This window comes from Capronia epimyces, assembly GCF_000585565.1.
Source record: "Capronia epimyces CBS 606.96 chromosome Unknown aczIQ-supercont1.11, whole genome shotgun sequence".
In the NCBI taxonomy this organism is placed as follows: domain Eukaryota; kingdom Fungi; phylum Ascomycota; class Eurotiomycetes; order Chaetothyriales; family Herpotrichiellaceae; genus Capronia; species Capronia epimyces.
Genome location: NW_006912914.1, coordinates 299,361 through 320,086, shown reverse-complemented (window position 1 = coordinate 320,086; position 20,726 = coordinate 299,361). Strand labels below are relative to the sequence as shown.

Here is a 20,726-nt window from a genome sequence, read left to right as displayed (position 1 = left end):
GATTTACTCTTCTTCACTCTCCTCCGAATCACCATCATCGCTGCTGTCGCCCGCTTCAATCGATGGAACAGCATTCGGAGAAACTGCTCCATGGTAAGCACCCAGCTTGCCCTTCAACTCCTCAATCTGTGCCTCCTGCTCATGTTTGCTCATGGGCTTGCTCTTCTTGGACTTGGGAGCTGGGGCGTAAACGTCCGCTGCTTCCACCTTCGGTTCGTCCGGAGGTGGACCCGCATACCGCTTGACAAAATTGAGCAACTTGAGCAGGGCGTGATTCGGAACTTCTTCAATATCCAGTTCGATCTCGTTCTGGTCACTGTTGGCCAACGAAGGGACGCTGTTTTGGATGATCTTGAGCGCCTCTTGCATCTGCTTTTCCGGCAACATGGCAATCCCGTTGGAGATGTATTGCTTCTCGGCAAACGTCACATACCGATCCTTGTCGACCTTGGACCGAGGAGCCGACTTCTTCTTCTCTTTCTTGTCCTTGCCCAGATTGGGGAAAGTGGCGGCCGGCTTCTCTTTCTTGCTTGGCTTCGACTTGCTCTTCTTGGTCGGCGGTGACTTGGACTTCTTGTGCTTCTTTTGGGTCAACTCGCCCATCTGCTTGGACATCTCTTCGATTTGTTTCTGCAACAGTTTGATCTTGTCGTTGCGCTCTTCTTCGCTATCCTCCACGTCTTCTTCTGATTCGTCTTCATCATCATCTTCGGCTTCAGCATCCGACTGTGGTTCAGATTGTGGTTCACGCGACGCAATCCATTCGTCTTTGGCAGCCCACTTTTTGTTGAACAAGTCTTCCAATTGGTGACCCGCAGCGTTGACCAAGTCACCTTCTGGGTTGAACTTGAAGCAGTTCTTGAAGATCAGACGGACGTCTTCCTCAAAGTCCTTGGCTTTCTCATAGACATTGTTGCTGAGCTTGTTTCTAATGGTTCCTAGATCCATCGGTTTCTTGATGATCTGGAAGTAGGTCGGAATGTTCAGGGCGACCGGATCGACCGGATGAGTGAAATACTGGTTGATCGGCCAGTGTTTAGTGTGCGCGATCTCCTTCAACACTTCGTCGCAGAACTTCAATTGCAACTCATACTTCTTCTTCTTGGGCCGACCGCCGCCAAATTCTTGGTTGCGCTTGGTCGGAACAATGGCTCGCTTAGGTCTCCCGTCAGCTAAGCTGGAGTCACGGCGAATGAGCGGGATGCCATCGGGACCGGGAGCAAACGAGGGCGTCGGAGGAGCGGTCGCTTTGGGCGTCGTGTGTGTACTGACCGGGCCGACCGCGGTGCTGACAGATGGCCGCCGAGGAGGAGCCGAACGCGTCGGTTCGTGCTTCTTGAACGCTTTCTTGTTCTCTTTGGGGGGTTCTTCGATGGACGCCGGTGGCAGGTTCCGCATCTGACTGTTGAACGACGATTGCATCTTCCTGGCGGCTTGCGACACCCCATGGTCAGGACCATTGAACCTCAAGCAATTGTTCACAATCAACTCGAAATCGGCGGTGAAGACGGCGATCGACGTGTATTCGTTCCGCTTCAAGCGCTGATCGATAGTGCCGAGATCCATGGGATGTTTGACAATCTCAGGATAAGTCGGAATGTTCAGCGCCACCGGGTCGACAGGTAACCTAAAGGCAGCCGAAGCATTGCTCTTCTTCAGATTCGAAATGACCTTCTTCATGTGGGCCAAGCGTGCCGGCGTGACCGTATCATCTCCATCCGTTACTCCATTCGCAGCGCCACCTGCAGCCGTGTTGCCATTGGCCAAGGCTGGCGCTGGAGTAGGAGCCGATGGGGTCGGAGCTGATGGAGTCGGAACGTCCGGGACCTTGAACTCGCCTTGCGGACTTGGCTGTCGCTCATCTTGTGGCTCGTCTGTTCTGACACGTTTCGCCGCGGGTTCCGCGTCATCATGGTCATCCTCCCGTTCGTGGACTTGTTTGACAGGCGCTGAGGGTGCGTCCGCCATCACTTTGTCCTGTGGTTCGACCGATGCTGGAGCGACGGGTGTCGGGGCAGGCTCTTGGGGTTGTTCAGACGGGGCCGGTATCGAAACTGGCGCCACTGCGGGTTCCACGGCAGGTTCCACGACGGGCTCGGATGGCTTGCCCTCGGGTAAGGTGGCGGGAGCCAGTTGAGGTGCGGGTGGTGGTGACTGCGCGGGAGGCGAGGGAAGCCCAATATTGGTGACAGCTGGTTGATCAACTTGGGCCGTTGACTCTGCGGCGGAAGGGACAATCGGGAACGAGGTATCCATCACATCGTGCTTGGAGATTGCCGCCGACCCATCTGCAGAATTGTCCAACTCGTGCTTCCGAGCTTCAACATCGGCGACAGCCTCAGGAGTAAGCGCATCCGCGTGAGGCGAAGTACGTAGATCAGAGATTGGTGCCTGAGCAGGGACGGGAGACGGCTCGGGTAGAATCATGGCTGATTGACTGGTCTCGACCAAGGTCTCTGATGATGGAATATCGGCCGGAATGGACGAAGGGACGACAGACTCGACAATTTTGACTTCGGTTTCGGTAAGGGATATTGTGGCAGGAGTCTCCTCGTGGGTAGGTTGAGGTTGCGAATCAGGAATAATTGAAATAGGCGCCGGAGGACTCGTAGTCAGTGTTGCTTCACTGGCGCGTACCTCAGAGGCAGTAGTGGAAGGCAGAATCGCCTCAGCGACCGCCTGTGAGACTGCCTCTGGAACTGCCTCTGGAGATACCTCTGGGACAGGCTCGGGTAGTCGCTCTACCACTGCCTCTGTCACTGTGGGAGCCGGCTCTGATGGTAGTGAGGATTCGGTCACCGGCTGTGTCGGCAGCGACAGACTGACATCGGCCTGTGAATTGGATATTGAGGCAGCCAAGTTATCGGTGACATGGGAGCCCTGTGGTTGATCTGAGGTTGAGCTGAACTGAAGTGGCAGCCTAGTGAATGTCAGAACAGGACCAGGAGGACGACGATCTGGGGCAGCAACAGCTACGTACCCCTGTGCCTCCGTCTGCATTTCGACGTCCATGATGCCAAGAGATCGCGGTAGATGGCGGTCCGCTGTACTGAGGTTGTTGGAAGATCGGGCCAGCCGACTGATAAACAGAGTGGATGGAAAGAATTAATTATTAGAAGAAGAATAATGTACAAATGCGGCACTGGTGGCGAACGCGCAGAAACAAAGGGCGCGCAGTGAATTGGAGTTGGAAGGTGGAATGAATGGGCCTGGCGCAATTAAATAGGTCGGTCAAGATGCTTTGACAACAATTGATGCTGACACACTCAAGTGGCAACACAGGACCGACGGCGATTGGGCGCGCGTCTCGAGCGGGTGGCGACGGCGACGGCGACGGCGGAAGAGGCGGGATGGTAGAGGATTGAGAGCGAGGCGGAGAGGAGGTGAGATCCAGGTCTGGGCGTCGGAGAGAAACAAATCTCTGATGGTCATGTGACAACCCGTCCGATGGACGCCTAGCCTGCCAAGACTCGACAAGGCCGGGGCTGACGGCACGTGACGCGGCCTTGCGCTCGCAGAGAAACACAGACACGACTCGGTGTCAATGCCGCATCCAACAACAGCCACACGCCGGGTCAGGGCAGTAGTGGTGGCAGCTGCACGGGCAACGTGATGAGAAGGTGCGCGTACAGTTCAATTGAACGGTCGATCCAATTCAATTGATGATGCGCCGAGGCCGTGGATGCGCAGTGCAGGAGGGAAGGGTGTGGTGGTGGTGGTGTCGGTGTGAAAGCGGCGTATGGAGTGTGTGTTGGGCGGTGGTGATGTTGTTGTTAAGAACAACTCGAATAATAATGATCGCGCTGCGCGTGGTGCAGCAGCAGCAGCAGCGAATTAAAGGCGGGGCTTGGCGGCGACGGTGAAGATTGAGGTCCGGAGGCGCAGTGCGTAGGCGAGGCGGTACTAAGGACTCGGGCGCTGCGTGGGAGGAGAGGAGGCCGAGACGCGTGACAACACACAACAACACAGGCACAGGCACGCACACTTTCAGGAGCAGTGAAATTTGTCGAGAGCGAGGGGAGGGGCTTTTATCCTCGGCCGGATTTCTGCCAGTCTGCCGTCCCCTGCCCCATGTCCCAATCTCTGCTTCCCTGCTCGTCCTGTCGCTCCACCGCCGCCCCTATTATTCGTCATCTCCACTGCGCCTTCCCCGACTCTGCCTAGCCCGCTGCTCTCAGTATCGGCTTCTGTGTCGCCCAAGCTCAATGATTAATGGCCCCGTCCTGTGCGCCACCCTCTTTTTCTCTTTTGCTTTTTCCACTCTGTCTCTCATTCTCTCTTCGTCCTCGCGTCACTCTGACTCTGACATCCACCCTCCGATGAATCTCCCTCGCTCTCCGCCATCCTTGCACCTCTCTCTGACTGGCCCATCCCTGTCCTTGTCAGGCTGTGATATTCGTATAATGGACGGGCAGCTTCTTCCAGAAAACAGCCCCGGTCCCTGCCTTCCCCTTCCCTGCCATCCGGTCGATTACTATACTCTTTCTTGTAAATCGCCACAGTGTTTCTGCAATTCTGAACACTCTCCAATCACGTGCTACCACCCAATGGATCACGTGATCCAGCTCTAGTAGCATAAAAGGTTCTGGGAGAGGTTCAGAGGTTGCATGCAACAGCAGCAATTGCCATAATGTTTCCTCTGCTTGCTCCAATCTGCCATTCTGAGCATCTTAGCTGAACGCATTCTGGCATTCTGCAGGAGTGCGAGGACCGTAATCTCGTACTCTTGTCTTCGACCGTGCAGGCTGCCCGCCAATGCAGAGTAATCTCCGTGGCTTCCCGGCCTCACCAGGCGAGCCGAAGACAATAATGTAGCATTGTAGTAGACAGCTCCAAGGAACATCGCTGAGACCAGCATTCCTGTCTGTCTGCTTACCAGCGGCCTGCTGCCAGTGAAATCAGGTCCCTCTTTCAACCTGGTGTTTCTGTAGTGGAGAGCAATAAGGACTTGGACATGTCAGTTAAAGTACACAGTACAAGACGAACCTCCTAGAGATGGGAGTGGTTCAGAGTGCTTGGTATCACAGTGCCTTGTAATAGTGACTAGATGTGAGTGATTGTCCCTGGATGCCCCTGTATCGTTGTTGCAGGTCAGGGTAGCAGAGGCACTCATCCTTGGGCACAGCGGCATACCGGTACACAGTCACACGCTACATCCAAGGAGAATTGGTGAGAATTGCAACAGAACCATTGAAATTGCAGGCAGTCAAACGTCCTGTTCACAAGGCCATTCTTCATCCCAGCCCTCCAATGCAGTGAACACAGGTTGAAAGAACAAATGAATGATTATTTGACGAGTCCTACGATTAGTGCCCTTAAAAGCTGGCTGGCAGGCGGCAGGCAGCAGGCAGCAGGCTTAGTCAAGGTCGGACAGCTCCTCCAATCAGAGCATTGCAGGCAGAAGTCTGTACGCTAGGCCAGGATTGGCAACGCGTGGTGCGCAATCACTAACTCCGCTCGAAGTTGTATCAACTTTTTTTTGCTGCAAGAGTGCGTGCAAAAGCGTCAGTTCGATGGGAGCAAACTGTACGCACATCACTTGACAAAGTCAACTTGTTGCAGTGATTGTTGCCTCTGGTCCATCACGCTCCCCTCTCGCCCCTTTCGTTCATTCATAGGAACCCTCAAAATGGGTCGTAAATCCTCCTCTACGGCGGTCACTAAACCCTCCTCCGCCTCTGCCTCTGCGCCTGCAGGGTCGTCAGGAAATTCATCGACGCAAAAGTCTTCTGTGCTCAGATCTGCCTTTACGCCCTCGAGTTTCCAATTACACCTGTTCGCCTCGGTGATTCAGAGCTTCAATTCCCACCAACTGCGCATTCATGACACAGACACCGGCCGCCTACGTTGCCAACACGAGACCACATCTGGTTCGAGAATCACCTGCCTCGAATGGGGATACTATGGTGTTGCATTCCGCGAACAACACCAATCATCCCCGACAAAGAAACGTAAGAGAGATCAGAACAATGTCACGGGTGCAGTGATTGCCTATGGGACCAACACCTCGGAGGTGTGCATGTTCTCGCCTGCGGAAGGCAAAGTTGTGGGCATTCTCTCTGGTGTCCATGAAAGAGGTGTCAAAGACTTCAAATTTTCCCCCTCGGACTACATGGAGGCCTGGAGTATAGGTGGGGATGGAAGATTGGTGCAATGGGATCTCAGCACTAATCAGCCTAAACGGTCGGTGGCCCCGTCCGTGTGCTGGTGTTGCATCAGAACTGAATGCTGACCGACACAGAACGATAAACCTTCCAGATCCTGCTATTAGTGTCCTCGCCAGCCCGTCGCAAAATCTTCCTCAGATCCTCTGTGCATCTGCTACCCCATTCGCAATTGAAGTCAAGTCCTCGGACGACTTCCGGATAGACCAGTACGACTCCTTCAAAAACACAGTCCATTCACTCGTCAGGTCTACCTCGGGAGATGCAACGCTTTCCGAACACTTTATTGCGGCGGACTCCGACAGATACCTCAATGTGTATGACATTCCACATAAAAGGTTGGTACGGACCCTGGTGGCCGGAGCTGGTGTTATGGAGGTCGACTTGTCGAGCCCGTCGCAGGAGACTTCGGAGGTCTTGAACCAACAGATCCTCTGTGCCGTTCTGAAAGATGGATCTGTCGAGTTGTTCCCTCGGCCTTTCGGACAACCGCCGCAGGTCAACGGAGACTTGAAGTCCAGTCGGAAAAACCTGACGCAGAAGGCGTCGGCCTCGGTCCAACTGGTCAACCCTGGTTCCAATGGCAAGCATGTCCCTGTGGTCGCGGCCTCTTTGAGGGGCCCTGATCTCGTCATTGCCTCCGCGGATGGTGGTGTAGATCTTGCTTTCCAGAAGATCAGATGGCAAGATGAAGGCAATGGAGAGTTGCTGTTTGACGGCGTGAAAGAAGTCGTCAAGGTCAAAAGCGCCTCTACGTTAAGCAGTGCGACCTTGAACGGTGTCAAAAGTATAGGCAAGTCCCACGTTGACGAATCAAAAGCCGTTGTTGTCAATGGTGCTGCTGGAGGACCTGTGTCCAATACAATTGAAATCTCAAGCAGCGACAGTGAAGAAGCAGCCGACGATGATCAAGAGGAGCATTCTGATGAGGACGGCGCTCAAGACGGAAGTGAGGAAAGGGAGGACGAGGTTGCCGATGAGTCTTCGAACGAAGAATCAGACGAAGAGGTGGGTGAAGCTCCCGGTGCAGGTGCCGACACGAAGGCCGCAGAAGACGAGGAGATGAGTGACGGCGAAGAGCCCACGTTTGGTGAACTGCTGTCCTCCAAGCATCCGAACGAGATCTCTATCGCCTCCGCTCTTCCTGACGCCGCTGCTTCGACCTTGACGATAAAGAACGGCCAGCCGGTCGTTCCCTCGGGCATGTCCCTTGGCACCGTCCTCACTCAAGCGCTGAAGACCAACGATCAGAGTCTTCTTGAGGCATGTCTCCATACGCTGGACATCAACATCGTCAAGAACACTATTCAGCGCCTCGACAGCAGCCTTGCCGGTATCTTGTTGTCTAAACTGGCAGAGCGCCTCGCCAGTCGCCCTGGCCGCTACGGCCACCTCATCACTTGGGTGCAATGGACATGTATCGCTCATGGCGGCGCCATTGCCGCGCAACCAGATGTCACCACCAAAATCCGTACGTTGTACCAAGTCTTGACCCAACGCTCCAAGACCCTGGACAACCTCCTGCTCCTGAAAGGAAAATTGGACATGCTCGATGCACAGTTGTCCTACAGAAAGCAACTCGCGGCACAGAAATCGGGGAGACGCGACGATCAAGATGAGCCCGGCATAGTTTACATCGAGGGTGCCGATAATTGGGACAGCGAGGACGATCTCGACGAGGCGATCGAGCGTCCCGTGAAACGCGCCAAGGCGAAGGGCAAAGCTGTAAAGAAGTCCTTGGAAGATCTCATTGCGGATGGAAATGGAGATGCGGACAGTCAAGAGGACATTGAGATGCTTGAAGATGACGCCGAGGAGTCGGATGAGGATGACGACGAGAGTGAAGAGGATGAGGATGAGGATGAAGATGGGCCAGCGGTCAACGGCCAGCGCGGCATTTTGGTCGACGACAAAGCCGAAGTCTCCAGTGCCGAAGACTCCGACCCAGATGACAATGGCGACGGAGTCCAAGAGGACTTGTCATCGGATGATGTATCTTCTTCGGGTTCAGATGACGAAAGTGGCGATGAGGACGACGAGGAGGAAGAGGATTCGGAGATGGACAGCTTCATCAACGACGGATCGATTGAATTCGACAATGAAGAGGATGGCGTGCACATCCCGGGCGACAGCGAGCCTGAGGATGAGCCGGTGCCGGATGTCAACCGTCTCAGCAAAAAGTCCAAGAAGAAGGCCTGAGACATTGGTGCTGTCGACCGGCAACGTTGCGAGAGGGGATGGGAAGGTGGGTAGTAAAAGGGGAAGAGTTTTCAAAGTTTTTGAGGCTTGTGAATGAAGCACGGGCGGCATGGATATCAAAAGTGAGCAGCATCAAGCAGCATAATCGACCGCAAAGCTTGGACATTACTGTTTGGGCATGGTATTGACTTCGGCTGTCAGGTCGACAACGCTGAGAGCGCCTGGCGCCATACTTATCAGAGTGGTCGTCTTCTGGAAAGAAGGACAGCGACACTGTGTCCTGTGGAAAGGGACCTGTTCATAGAGTCCATTCCCATGTGGACACAATATGATACGGATAGAACGATAAGAATGGTCTTCTGTGTCGCCCGTTGCGCTTCGTCTGGTCTTTTCTAAGGATGTGATATCCAACCCTGGCGTCGACCCAGAGTTCCGCCGGCACTCACTCCGCTGGCACACCCGTCTGTCTGTTTCCCAAGAGCGAATGCTAGCGGATGACCTCTCCGCATCCGATCTCATCCACGCTGACGCCCTCACACCACCCTTCCAGGACACGACTTCCGCCCAGCACGCCATGTTTATTGCCTAGCCCTCTTCCCTTGCCTTTGCTTTTCCCGGCCCAGATCTCGAAGAACTTCACCGTCTGGTCACAGCATGCAATGATCAGACTGCCTTCCTCCTCCGTGCGAGAGGCCCACGGTTCCCCCTCGCCCCGGAGATCTCGTCGGTGGCTATCTCGTGGTCGGCTCCAAGGACCCGGTCGAGAACGGGCAGTGGCCCCGGTACGCTCAGGACTAGGTGCGAGACTGCGTCGAAGTCGTACGTCTGGATTGGCCGTCCCCCTTTCGGCCTCTCGCTGCCGGACCGCTTCCCAGGCCGAAAACCCGTCGGAAGAATCGCTTTGTCTTCGGCTGGGAATGGCATCGTTCGGCCCTCCTGGATATGGGATCGCCCACAATGCGCGTCCCACTTCTCCATTCTGTTTGCGGTCCCAGGGGACACTCACTACACACTCACAACCTGGCCAGCTGAAGACCGCGATCCGGATTTCATGTTCCGGCTGCGAATATCCGAATGTCGCCACGATTTCGCGCCTCGTGGTGCTCTACACCAGGCTCGTCACCTGCGAGAAGACATTGATCAAGGCCAGAAGTGCACCAGAGCCTGTGTGAAAGAAATGTATTTGACGATCATTGCTCCCTCCTCCGGTCGCCAGTAGATTTGGCTGCCAGGGAGCAAACGCCATGGCTTTGACCGCCGCCGAATGATAGAATGAGTAAACATGCATATTCGCGTGACCGGGGATGTCAGGGTTCGCAAGAGCATTCCGAACCAACGCGAGATTGTCACCCAGGGCTGCTCCATTGCGGCCCGGAGTCCAACGATGGTCGGTGCTAGGCGAACGAGTAGGAGTGCGGCCTCGCTGTAGAGGGGTCGGTGGCGGTGTGTCCAACCCATGGATGCGTGTTGGATCTTCTCTGGGGGGAGTCGCCAGATTTGGGTTCCTATGCTGTGCCGCGACACCACCCCTCTCAGGGGTGTCAGGAGGTGTTATCATTTGGCTCTCTGCAGCTTCTTGTTGATGATTTCGAGCCAATGCTCGCACAGTTCCCGATTCGAGGTCCTCCTGAGAGAATGCATGTTCATCCGCCGTCTCGGGTAGGAGTTCTGGGTCGAATAACAGCGCTCGATTGTCATTACCTCCTGAAACAAATTGCTGTCCATCCGGGGACCACGCTAGACCGCAGATGTTTTGGGTGTGTGCGTCGATTTTCGCCAGAAGCGTCATGGATCCCTGTGCCAACTCGGGCCATTCCAGTGAGTAATAGTAGATCTTGCCGGCGTCATCACCCACCAGGAGGTCTTCACACAAGGCGAGACCAATACCCGTTGTCGACTGTCGGGGCGTCTCGGTTGGTCTGAACGAGACACAAGATGCCGCGCATGGGTGAGGAACATCGAATCTGGGTCTGGCTTCCAACAGGCTCCAGAGGGTAACATTCCCGTTGTTCCTCGCGACCGCCAAGATGGCTCTCCCTCCCCTGTCAGATGAAAAGGCCAGGGACGTCACAAAATTGGCCGGACGGGCGGGAGGAAGTGGAGGATATCTCACCCCGTACTGCTCTGTCCAGAGGTAAACCTTCTGCGTCAGAGCGACAGCTAACGTATGACAGGTGTAGCTGTAGGCCAAGATGGAGCAATAGTAGTCGTCCTTGAGATTGGGGGCATCAAGGACTCTGAAGGGAACCGTGGGTACAGCTTTCTCGTTTCGAGGTGTCGCATCAGGCTTGGTCACCGAAGCTACCTTGTGTCAGCCAGTCAGCTACGGGAGTGGGATGTATCTTACCACGCGGTATCAAATCTCGAGTCCAGCTATTATCTCTCCATACGAAGGGGCTGTGATCGGCCAAAGTGTTCGCAACCTCTCTATCGGTCGCGGAATCTTGGGGCAGAATGCGACTGGCCTGGTCGATTTCCAGAGCCAAGGCAAGGCGCCGTTCATGACCTAGGGTTTTATCATCTGGAGTCGGCTGGTCGAGGAACGTGGCGGTGTGCAGGGGAGCGTTCGTCCCGCTGGCAAGGAGCCCTCCAGTTCCAGCGTTGATCCCATGTAATTGCCCAAGTTGGACGGACAGCCGACCTCCGACGGTCCAGAACCCACCGCTGACCTGACGAAGAGATCTCGATGTTGCCCTGGCATCACCATGTGGGGGCGTGGTATCGGTTTCGTTTACAAAGGATGGGGTATAGTGCGGCGGGCAGAGGTTATAGCTGTTGTGCGAATGTCTTTGACGGTCCAGGTTTTTCGATCTTGTTTTGCTGATGGATAGGAATGGATCCACTGCGGTGTCCCTCCGTCTGTTATTCCTTTCACTGCCCTGCAGTAATGAAGGAGGGGTACTTGTCTGGTAAGATGATCTCTTGTCTACGAGCAGAGGCCTCTGGGGGACGAATCGATCTGGCGAATTGAATCGATGTCGAAACCGAGGGGGGCTTCCTACGCTGACACATCGTCTTTGCTAGGGACGAGAACAGTCCGGGGCTGGCGGCTGAGCAGGATGGTCCTCGGACGATAAATTCGAGGTGGATTGGTGTTGTTGCAGGTCGCTAATCAAGGGATGCGGTCGGATCAATACACCCTGCTCTTCCACATGCCTCCTGGGCCTGGTGTCACCGGACGCAGGAGCTTGAGAAGGGTCCCGAGCTGGAGATTGACGGTCAGAGTTGGACATCGCTGATGTTGCCTGATCTTGCGAGAAATCCAACGATCCGTCCGACGATTGGGAGTATGCTAGACCCGCGGACACGGCGGGCGTAAGGGGCCGTGCGTTTGTCAAGAGATGGCGGCCTGGTAGAGGTTCCCAGGCATTATGAAGCCTGAGAGACCCTGACAAATGGGACGGCGGGGAGGTGGCACTGTGGAAGAAGGATGCCAGGAAGCACTGGAATACCTGTAATTATGTTAGTGACAAGCCATCACTTGCCTGGTATGCTGAAGTGGTCACTTGAGATAAACGTGCGTGGTGTGGGCGATTCTCGGTGTCGCAGATGCGGCAGAAATATAACAGCCCACCCGCATCATCCTTCCTCCGATCGTTCCTTTCATCTCAGCCACGTTCCACAGTCACCGCAAGGTCATGCCTGCCTTCAACTAGGCCCGATCACCTAGCAATAGCTAGGCTCAGAGGAAGATCTCGTCCAATCATGACCAGTGTAAGCGTCTCTGAAAGAAGATTGGGAACTTCGACTCATATGATGGCAGCATGGCGTTCCTCGATCAGCTACCCGTGAAGAGCGGACCATAGAAGCACGCCAGCGGGAGCTCAAGGAAATCTCAGAGTACCAGAGGCTCGTAGAAGAAGTCAATACTAAGGTCTCTACAGCCCAGGGCTATAACAGGCGTGGTCGTACTGACTGATAATGGACAAAGGTTCATGCGAAAGAGTCTACGCCTCAACTCCTCCAACAAACAGCCGAGCTCTTGAGGCGGAATCCGGAGTACTACACAGTATGGAATCATCGCCGCCGCATCTATGTCCACGAATTCCGAGATCTTGAGAAACAGGTATCCGCGAGCGAACTGGACGAGGACCGACGAGTCAGTCAGGTCCTGGACATCATACAACTGGACTTACAGTTCTTATTCCCTTTGCTACTGAAGTTCCCGAAGTGCTACTGGATATGGAATCACCGACTCTGGCTCCTCCAACAGGCTACCGCGCTCCTCCCTGTTGCACAGGCCCGGCCATTATGGGAGGAAGAGCTCGGGCTGGTTGGGAAAATGCTCAGTCGTGATAGCCGAAACTTCCATGGCTGGGGTTATCGGCGGATCGTGGTGCAAAGCCTGGAAAGCCTGCGTTTGCAGGGGCAGAGCATGTCGAGACAAGAGCTCGAATATACCAAAAAGATGATCGGCATCAACCTGTCCAATTTTTCGGCCTGGCATAACCGCACCAAGCTCATCCTCAAAATCCTGGACGAGGAGAACGCTACTGACGATGAGCGCCAAAAGATGCTGGACGAAGGTAGGTTCTTGTGGCGCCAGTCTTCACCTGGCTCGTGGGCTGATAAACTGCAGAACTCGAATTGATTCATCAAGCATTGTTCGACCCGTACGATCAATCCTTGTGGTTCTACCACCAAAACCTGATGTGCACCTTTGACCTTGACCTCGCAGCCAAGAGCATGGCACCTCACCTCTCCACCGAACAACGGCTCAGCTATATTGCTTCGGAGAGAAGGTACATCGAAGAGGTTCTTGAGGATGCACAGGACTGCAAGTGGCCATATCAGGCACTGATAGAATGCACGCTTCTGGAGGCAAAAATGCAGCAAGGGTTACAGGAAGATGGGAGGACGAAGATATTGCAATGGTTGACAGAGCTCAAGACCCTGGACCCTCTGAGAAAGGGCAGATGGTTAGACATGGAGCGATCCCTGGTCAAGGCCGCCGCATGATCTCACAATCAATTTGCCGGTTGGCTCGTCGGTGCCACGAGGGTGGGAAATGTACGGATACACAGCATCTCCGTACGAATGATGCCGGATTAGGAGACCAGTAATAGTGTACCGAGATGAGATGAGTTGACGTGTCCCGATGGTGGCAGATTAGCGGGAGCGTACGATGGAGTCCTGAGACGAGGATCCTAGTCTAGCCAGGAACGCCTCCTCAGCCCAGGAAGCCGACCTTAGGTACCGTAGGTGCCTGTCAAACGGAGTCCGGTTCGCAGCAGCAGAGACTCGATGGGGCCGGATAGGGGACCAGGGCGATTCTAGCGGAGGCGCATTTGGCTGATGGGCCATGGCATTGTTTGCTGCAGCTTAACGCCTCCTAAGCCTGGCTAATGATAGGGGCGCCCAGGGCACTTGGGCACTGGCTCCCTGACTCTGACATCTGACACATGCACACGGGAGCTTTTTCTCGCTTGAGAACTGTCCGCCTGTGCAAATGGTCTGTGTCCGGCGTCGTGCCGGTACGGAGTAGTCAACTTGCGCACGGAGGGAGGAGGGAAGAAGGAAGAGGGAAGAGGGAAGACGACACAATTGCCTCTTTGCAAGGGTCTGTTCGTAGTGTACCTAGTATGGACTATAACGTGAGACTTCAGCTTGTTCCTGTCTGAGGCTCCTAAGGCTGAACACCAAAGCTTGCTAAGGAGTTGCATACTCCATTGCACCTCCGCGTCACCGACGAAAATATAGGCAGGCCGCGACCAACAAAACAACACTTTGTCTCTGCACCGCAACATCTACTTGGCCGCCACGCCTCCCGATTCCATTCTTGAAACTTCACAATTAATCGAGACGACTCTTAAACGTCCTGGTGACGGCTGCAACCTTCGCTTGACTCTCCGTCTCTCTGCGGAACTCCGCACCTCAATTCTTGCACGAGTTCAATTCGCGTCTTCCGCCGGCACGCTCTATATCTACCCGAACCACGATTTTCGAATCTCCTCCAACGGAACGTCTCGACCGAAGAACCTTTCCATATTGATCGCGGGAAGTGGCAGATGATGGTCTGAACGCATGGAAGCCAACATGGAGACGGTACAATCAAGCGCTGACAACACCGACATGGAAGAGGTATGTGGTTTCAATGATAACGGGCAAAGCAACATCTTTTTGACAGCGCTTTAGAAATTCGAGGACGCCCACGATGTCAAAGACGATTCCAGGCGGCATTCGATACAGCAGGATGACACTACAGAACCCGAGAAATCTCCCGATGCTCAGCCCGCACCTCAGGAGGACGAACAATCTACATCTGAGCAAAGAGAGAGTACGGCGAGTTCCGACCACGCGGTACCGGATGTCCAGATAGACACGGTTGCGGTGGATGATTCCGCGTCTGTCCAGTCTCAAGATACCCAGCAGATACCTACTTTAAACGCCCCTGAAACCTCCCCTGACGATTCCGACTCTACTCAAAAGCCTCCTGCAACCAAACCTCCTCCGCGTCCATCAAGATTCCAAGGCTTTTCAGCTTCTCTACCCTCAGTCCCTTGGGGACCGCCTCCCCCTCCCAGAAAAGGCTCAGACGCCCGTGCCCCTTCTCCGCAGCCGCCTCCCGCATCTTCGTCCTTTGGGCGCAGAGTAACAACTCCATTTGGATGGCTGAGCCGAGCCACGTCGACTCCGAAAGAAAGTCGATCTCCCCCTCTGCCTTCCAAACAGCACATCGATGCTCGTCGAAACACTGCCGCATCCACCTCGACCCTCGGAAGCAACCCGGATCTGATGTTGAAAGCTCTCGAAGAGGCCCATGATGGATCCAACGGCCAGAAACTGCCGTCTAGGGCTTCTCTGCGCGAACAATTTAAGATGCTGCGAATGCGGGAGGAAGCAGGCGTAACCAGTCTGGAAGGCACCGAACACGCGGAGGGAGGAGCGATTGCCGGACTCATTGGCCGATCAGCAACCGTCGGTGTCGGGATCGCCGCGCCTGGAGGCATTGGCCACAATGAGGATGTGGTCTCGAGCCCGGTCATGTCACCAGCCGCCGAAACGGTCCCTACAAACCCGAACCTTGCCCCCGGGACTGTTGCAGGGATAGCGGCTTCTTCAGCAGACACAGCCACACCAATAGACTGGGATTTCTGGCAAAATGTTGTCAATGAAGGGCCACAAGCCGTGGCACGGACGAGTCCTGATGAATTCACTCAAGCCGTCAGCGGAGGGATTCCTCAAACAATTCGACCAGTTATTTGGCAAGTCCTCGCCGACAGCAAGAACGAGGAGCTGGAAGCGGTATATTGGGATCTCCGCTCGCGAGGCCCCAATGCAGAAGTGAAGGAGGGCATGCCGAAATCCCCATTGCTCAATGGAAATGTCAACGGCGGCGTCAAGGAAAAGGAGTCGGTAGGCTCATCGAGGTCCTCTATCCGTTCCGATCACTCCACTCCCGCAACTAGTGCACACGTGGGAGTGACGTCTCCTTCTCCGTCTCAAGAGCCAACAGATCCGATGGCAAGTGCGCGCCTTCAGACTCAATTAGCCGCGGAGCGTGCGAGGAAGGCGAAAGAGGATTCCGCTGCTCTCGCCAAGCTGGAGAAGATGATCAAGCGAGACATGGGCTCGAGAACCAGCTACTCGAAATATGCCGCAGCAGCCGGCTTGCAGGATGGACTCTTCCACGTGTGTCGGGCTTACGCCCTTTTTGATGATGCAGTGGGATATCCGCAAGGCATGAACTTCATTGTCATGCCTTTACTCTTTACGATGCCCGAAGAAGAAGCCTTCTGTCTCCTGGTCCGCTTGATGAACAAGTATCAACTGCGAGAGCTGTTCATTCAAGACATGCCAGGCTTGCATCTGCACCTGTACCAGTTTGAGAGACTGCTGGAAGATCTTGAACCGGCGTTGTACTGCCACCTCAATCGCCGGGGTGTGACCCCCAAGCTCTATGCAACTCAATGGTTTCTGACCCTTTTCGCCTACCGGTTTCCTCTTCAACTCGTCATGAGGGTGTTTGATTTGATCTTGTGTGAGGGACTCGAAGGAGCCATCCTCAAGTTTGGCATGGCGGTCATTCAGCGCAATGTCCCGGCCCTGCTGGCGATGCAAGATATGCAGGCGCTCACAAACTTTTTGAAAGAAAAGGTCTTTGACGTGTACATCGACGCGACACCTTCGTCGAAATCGATCTTGGAATCAGGGTTCTTTGGCAACTCGGGTGGCACAGACACAGAAGTCTATCGAGCGGACCTACTGGTTCAAGATGCCTGTGCGGTCAAGCTCACCCCGGAAATGCTCAATCGGTACCGCGAGGAATGGGAGACGACGACAAAGGCCGAAAAGGCCCGCGAGACCGAGCTCGAGAACCTCAAAACAGAATGTGCCACCAAGGCCGCCCAGATTCGGTCTCTCGAGAAGCGCGCCGAGAAGTCCGACGCCGAACACATCGAACTGGCCAATGAGCTGGTGAGGTTAAAGGTTGACAACACGGAGCTCCAAGATCGTAATGAGAGCTTGGCTGGACAGGCCGAGGAACTACGGAAGGTGGCGGAAAGTGAAGCTGCCAATGTCGAGGCAAGAATGCGAGCGGGAATGGAACAAGTCATGCAAAGAAATATTGAGGTCCAGAACGAAAACCGTCACATGGAAGAGCAGATGGCTGAGATGGAACGGGAGCTCGTGGAAATTAAAATGAAGTATGCCGAGGTGAGTCGGGCCCCAACAAGGTCTCTTGAGCTCGTGAGTATGGGCTTGCTGACGTTTTGATTCCAGTTGAACGCCGAACATGAAGGGCTTCAGCAGAAATGGAACGACTTGAAACGAGCACTCGAGTGATATGTCTGTGCATCACTCTGACGGCGGATTGTTCTGCAACGACGGGGATTTTCGGATCCTCTTGACGACTTTCTTCACAATGCTGGTCGATCGATGTACGATTTTGGGCGCCCTGCGGGTGGTATTCTGGTGGATGCACAAAAGTACTTTCTTGTGTGCATATTCGATATTGGATCTGTTGTGCTAGAGCACCGGGCAATGCTCTGCCTTGGTCTTGTCCCGGCGTCTTTCGACACTGTGGGTTACGCAACGATGGAGGAGCGTGGTGAGGAGTGTTGGGGATATCAGGTTCAACCGACTCGACGCCGCATTCAGGTTGGTCAGGGACGTTGTGGACGGATTTTCCGCCCTTGGTCCGTGACCGGACGCCGAGTGGTATGGGTCAACTAAGGCGATTCCTCTTTATCCTGCCGTCCACAAGGCCTGTCTGTGTCTTGTTTGCCGAACACGTCTTCCCTATGTTTTGGAGAGATGCCCCTCGACAGCAACAGCGGAAAAGAGGGTCACCCACCAACCGCCGGTGGAAGGATGGGAGGCAGAGCAGGCGGTGTGGTGTGTACGACACTTTTACGCCACCGCATAGCGACCACTGTAGTCTGGTATAGCACAACTGGAGCGGCGTGGGTATCAGCAGACGATAGACCTGGTGAATGGAAAATGGCGTGGAAATGAAGAACGAAGAACACGTCGGGTATATGAGCCAGTATTGAACATGCCAGAGTCTCAAGTCTGGCGGTCTCGCCTCGTTCTACCATTCATTGCATACCTTAGCTATATAGATCTTGGCTCCCACTCCCACTCCCGTCTTTCTCGTTCTCTCAGTCTCTGTCCGGTCCATGGCATCGCCAGAGCCAGAAACGCTGGTCCGGCCAAACCGTCTATGGCGCCTGCAGCTGCGCATCTTTCTACTATAGAGGGGCCCTGCACCTACTAGGGGCTGTCTAGCTCTACAGCTTCACCCTCCCGGCCTTCAAGTCCGCCCATTCCTTCGGCCCGTACGGAAGATAAGTATTTGCCCCAGGGGGAAGCCAGAACAGCCTGTCGTCGGGACTCGATTGGCGGATCTTGTCGAGGTCGACGCTCTCGCCTCTCAGACGGCCTTTCTGCATCTTCATGGTGCCCGTGTACTCGAGCTGAGGCACGATGCGCAGGAAGATGGGCACGGCGTAGCGCGGGAGAATGGAGATGGCGTGCTGGGCCAGACGGGCGAGGTCGAGCTCGTCGGCGGACACGCCTTGCGCAGGGACGATGGCAGCACAGCCGGCGCGGCCGTCGGCGTGCGGCACCTGGACGCCGTAGACGTTGACCTCGGCAATCTGCTCGAAGCGGCCGAGCACGTCGCTCACTTCGTTCGTCGAGACGTTCTCGCTGCGCCAGCGGAACGTGTCGCCCAGCCGATCCACAAAGTACACGCGCCCGTCGGCGTCTTGACGCATCATGTCGCCCGACCGGAACCACAGGTCGCCCCATTCGAACACGTCGCTGATCTTGCGCTTCTGCCCGGCGCCTTTGTTCTTGTAATATCCTGCAAACACGGTGTCGGCGGTCGCCGGGTCCAGTTTATGTAGCACTTCGCCGGCCTCGCCGGTCCTGCATTCGATCGCAAAGCCGTTCTTGTCGCGCAGAATCTCTTCCGTGTCTGGGTCGATGCGGACGCGCTTCTCGTTTCCCCCGTTCGACCAGTGCCAGAGGAGACCACGCACGCCGATCGCGTTGCGGCCAAAGTCGCCCCTGTTGGCATTGAACGACGCCCCCAGACCGTCCGTGGCCGCATACAGTTCGTTGATGGTCTCGATGCCAAATCGTTCTCGGAAGACTTCCCAGACATCGGGCCGCATGCCGTTGCCCCAGGCACGTTTGACGTTGTGCTGCTTGTCCAGTGGACTCGGTGGCGCGTTGATCAGATATCTGCATAGTTCGCCCACGTACTGGATGATATCGGCTTTGGACTTGCGCACCTCAGGCCAGAAAGTCTTGTGGCTGAACTTGCGGCTCAGGACGACCGTGGAGCCGCCGAAGATCGAGGGCGTCATGCACAGGCCGTGGCCTGCTCCATGATACAGAGGCAATGCTGTATACATTCGGTTGTGAGGCTTCAACTGGAGGTACTCGCCGACTCCCCTGGCAGTGTTCAGCTCCCGTCCTCGTAGCATGACCACGCCCTTGGGCATGCCCGTCGTCCCGGAGGTGTAGATTAAGCCGGACAGTTCGTCGGGGCGAATCCCCTGCTGCCGTGACCTCGGCAGGGGCGTGCGATCCGAGAGTGAAGCAATGAAAGCTTCGTCATAGTATATCGTCTGCACATTGGCGGCGGAGAGGTCGGGTTCGTACGGCTGAACCAGGCTTTGTACCGCACGATCTGCCAGCAGGTAACGGGCGTCGGAGAGCTTGATAGAATGCGTCAAAGGCCCTGCAGTCAGATTGCAGTTGATGAAAGCCGGGCACGCATTGATTGCTTCAAGCCCAAACCAGAGCAGCAGGTATTCCGGACTGTTTCCACCATCAAGTGCGACAATCTCCTTGGGCTGGACGCCGAGATCCTTCAACAACCAGTTGCCCACCCTTTGCAGGTCTTCGAAGAACTGCTTGTAGGTCCAAGCCCGGTCTTCGAATATCAGGAAGAGATTGTCGGCGTTCTTGCCCTGAGCATGTTCCTCGAAGAGGTGATATATGAGAAGCTTGTCCTGGGAGGCTCTCTGCGTAATGAACTCGACTGCCCGCTTGGTACTGCCCGACAGTGACCCGCTCTTGAGGTCATGTCCGATGAGGTATTTGGCATCTAGGTACGCAGCAGTAGCGAGTCCACCCGCGATGGTCGCGGCGACTTTGGTGACTGCGTAGGACCGTGGTCAGCGGAGGGTTCCAACGCCTTCAGAGACAGAGGCTGACTTACGAGACATACTGAACAGGGCACTCTGAGAGAGGAAGGACAGACAGCGCAAACGACATCGTTAACTTCATATCCGCCCACATCTTCGCTTAAGACTCTGGAGCCGGAGCCCTTTCGAAACCGAGGTCTGGGGGGGATCTCACGCGCCGCCTCCGCATCGAAGGTACAGTTAGTAGTTGATACAGCGTGCCGAATGCGAGACTTTGCGGGGAAGAGGGTTCCAGTTCGACTCCACGAATGGAGGATGGAATGGAGAACAGCCGAGGGAGAATACAGGATACAGAATACCGGTCCGCCAGAGAGGGAAAGTCTAGCGAGCCGGAGAGAGACGTTGATGTGTGTGGCCTCGTCCAACACCACTTCGTGTTCCATTCCGCGAGCACACAAAGCAAAGCAAAGCATCGCATAATAACATGGAAATATCGTCCCCAGCACTATGAGGCCTAGGCCATTCTGAATACGGATACTGTTCTCGCATGTCTCCCGTGAAACAGTGCTGGTATACGCAGACATCGATGACCTTAGATACCACGCCCGAGCCCTAGCCCTAGAACATCGCCCTCCTGTCGGTCGCCTTTCCAATCTCTGTGCATCAGCAAGGCCGCCATGCCCCCTGAACTCCCCCCTGATGGTGATTGAGCTCGGTGCCGCTGCTGCCGTAAATACCTTGTTGCAAGCAAAGACAA

The 20,726-nt window shown here is 55.2% G+C and overlaps 6 protein-coding genes across 6 annotated transcripts; 3 read left to right on the top strand and 3 right to left on the bottom strand.

The window, feature by feature from the left end:
- Positions 1–3: 3 nt before the first annotated feature.
- On the bottom strand, positions 4–3,012 carry A1O3_10161 (uncharacterized protein; the record flags this gene model as incomplete). Its single annotated transcript, XM_007740252.1, has 2 exons — positions 4–2,920; positions 2,981–3,012. 2 exons carry the CDS (start codon positions 3,010–3,012, stop codon positions 4–6), a joined length of 2,949 nt encoding a protein of 982 aa, XP_007738442.1.
- A 2,617-nt stretch (positions 3,013–5,629) lies between these two features.
- Positions 5,630–8,363, top strand: A1O3_10160 (uncharacterized protein; the record flags this gene model as incomplete). Its single annotated transcript, XM_007740251.1, has 2 exons — positions 5,630–6,183; positions 6,242–8,363. The coding sequence occupies 2 exons, from the start codon at positions 5,630–5,632 to the stop codon at positions 8,361–8,363; spliced, it is 2,676 nt and encodes an 891-aa protein (XP_007738441.1).
- Positions 8,364–8,850: 487 nt separating this feature from the next.
- On the bottom strand, positions 8,851–11,596 carry A1O3_10159 (uncharacterized protein; the record flags this gene model as incomplete). Its single annotated transcript, XM_007740250.1, has 4 exons — positions 8,851–9,423; positions 9,475–10,664; positions 10,711–11,264; positions 11,436–11,596. 4 exons carry the CDS (start codon positions 11,594–11,596, stop codon positions 8,851–8,853), a joined length of 2,478 nt encoding a protein of 825 aa, XP_007738440.1.
- A 472-nt stretch (positions 11,597–12,068) lies between these two features.
- Positions 12,069–13,322, top strand: A1O3_10158 (geranylgeranyl transferase type-2 subunit beta; the record flags this gene model as incomplete). The annotated part of the gene is made up of 4 exons (XM_007740249.1): positions 12,069–12,077; positions 12,127–12,237; positions 12,295–12,889; positions 12,943–13,322. 4 exons carry the CDS (start codon positions 12,069–12,071, stop codon positions 13,320–13,322), a joined length of 1,095 nt encoding a protein of 364 aa, XP_007738439.1.
- Positions 13,323–14,399: 1,077 nt separating this feature from the next.
- On the top strand, positions 14,400–17,150 carry A1O3_10157 (uncharacterized protein; the record flags this gene model as incomplete). Its single annotated transcript, XM_007740248.1, has 3 exons — positions 14,400–14,444; positions 14,499–17,021; positions 17,088–17,150. 3 exons carry the CDS (start codon positions 14,400–14,402, stop codon positions 17,148–17,150), a joined length of 2,631 nt encoding a protein of 876 aa, XP_007738438.1.
- A 947-nt stretch (positions 17,151–18,097) lies between these two features.
- On the bottom strand, positions 18,098–20,050 carry A1O3_10156 (uncharacterized protein; the record flags this gene model as incomplete). The annotated part of the gene is made up of 2 exons (XM_007740247.1): positions 18,098–19,983; positions 20,044–20,050. The coding sequence occupies 2 exons, from the start codon at positions 20,048–20,050 to the stop codon at positions 18,098–18,100; spliced, it is 1,893 nt and encodes a 630-aa protein (XP_007738437.1).
- Positions 20,051–20,726: the final 676 nt, after the last annotated feature.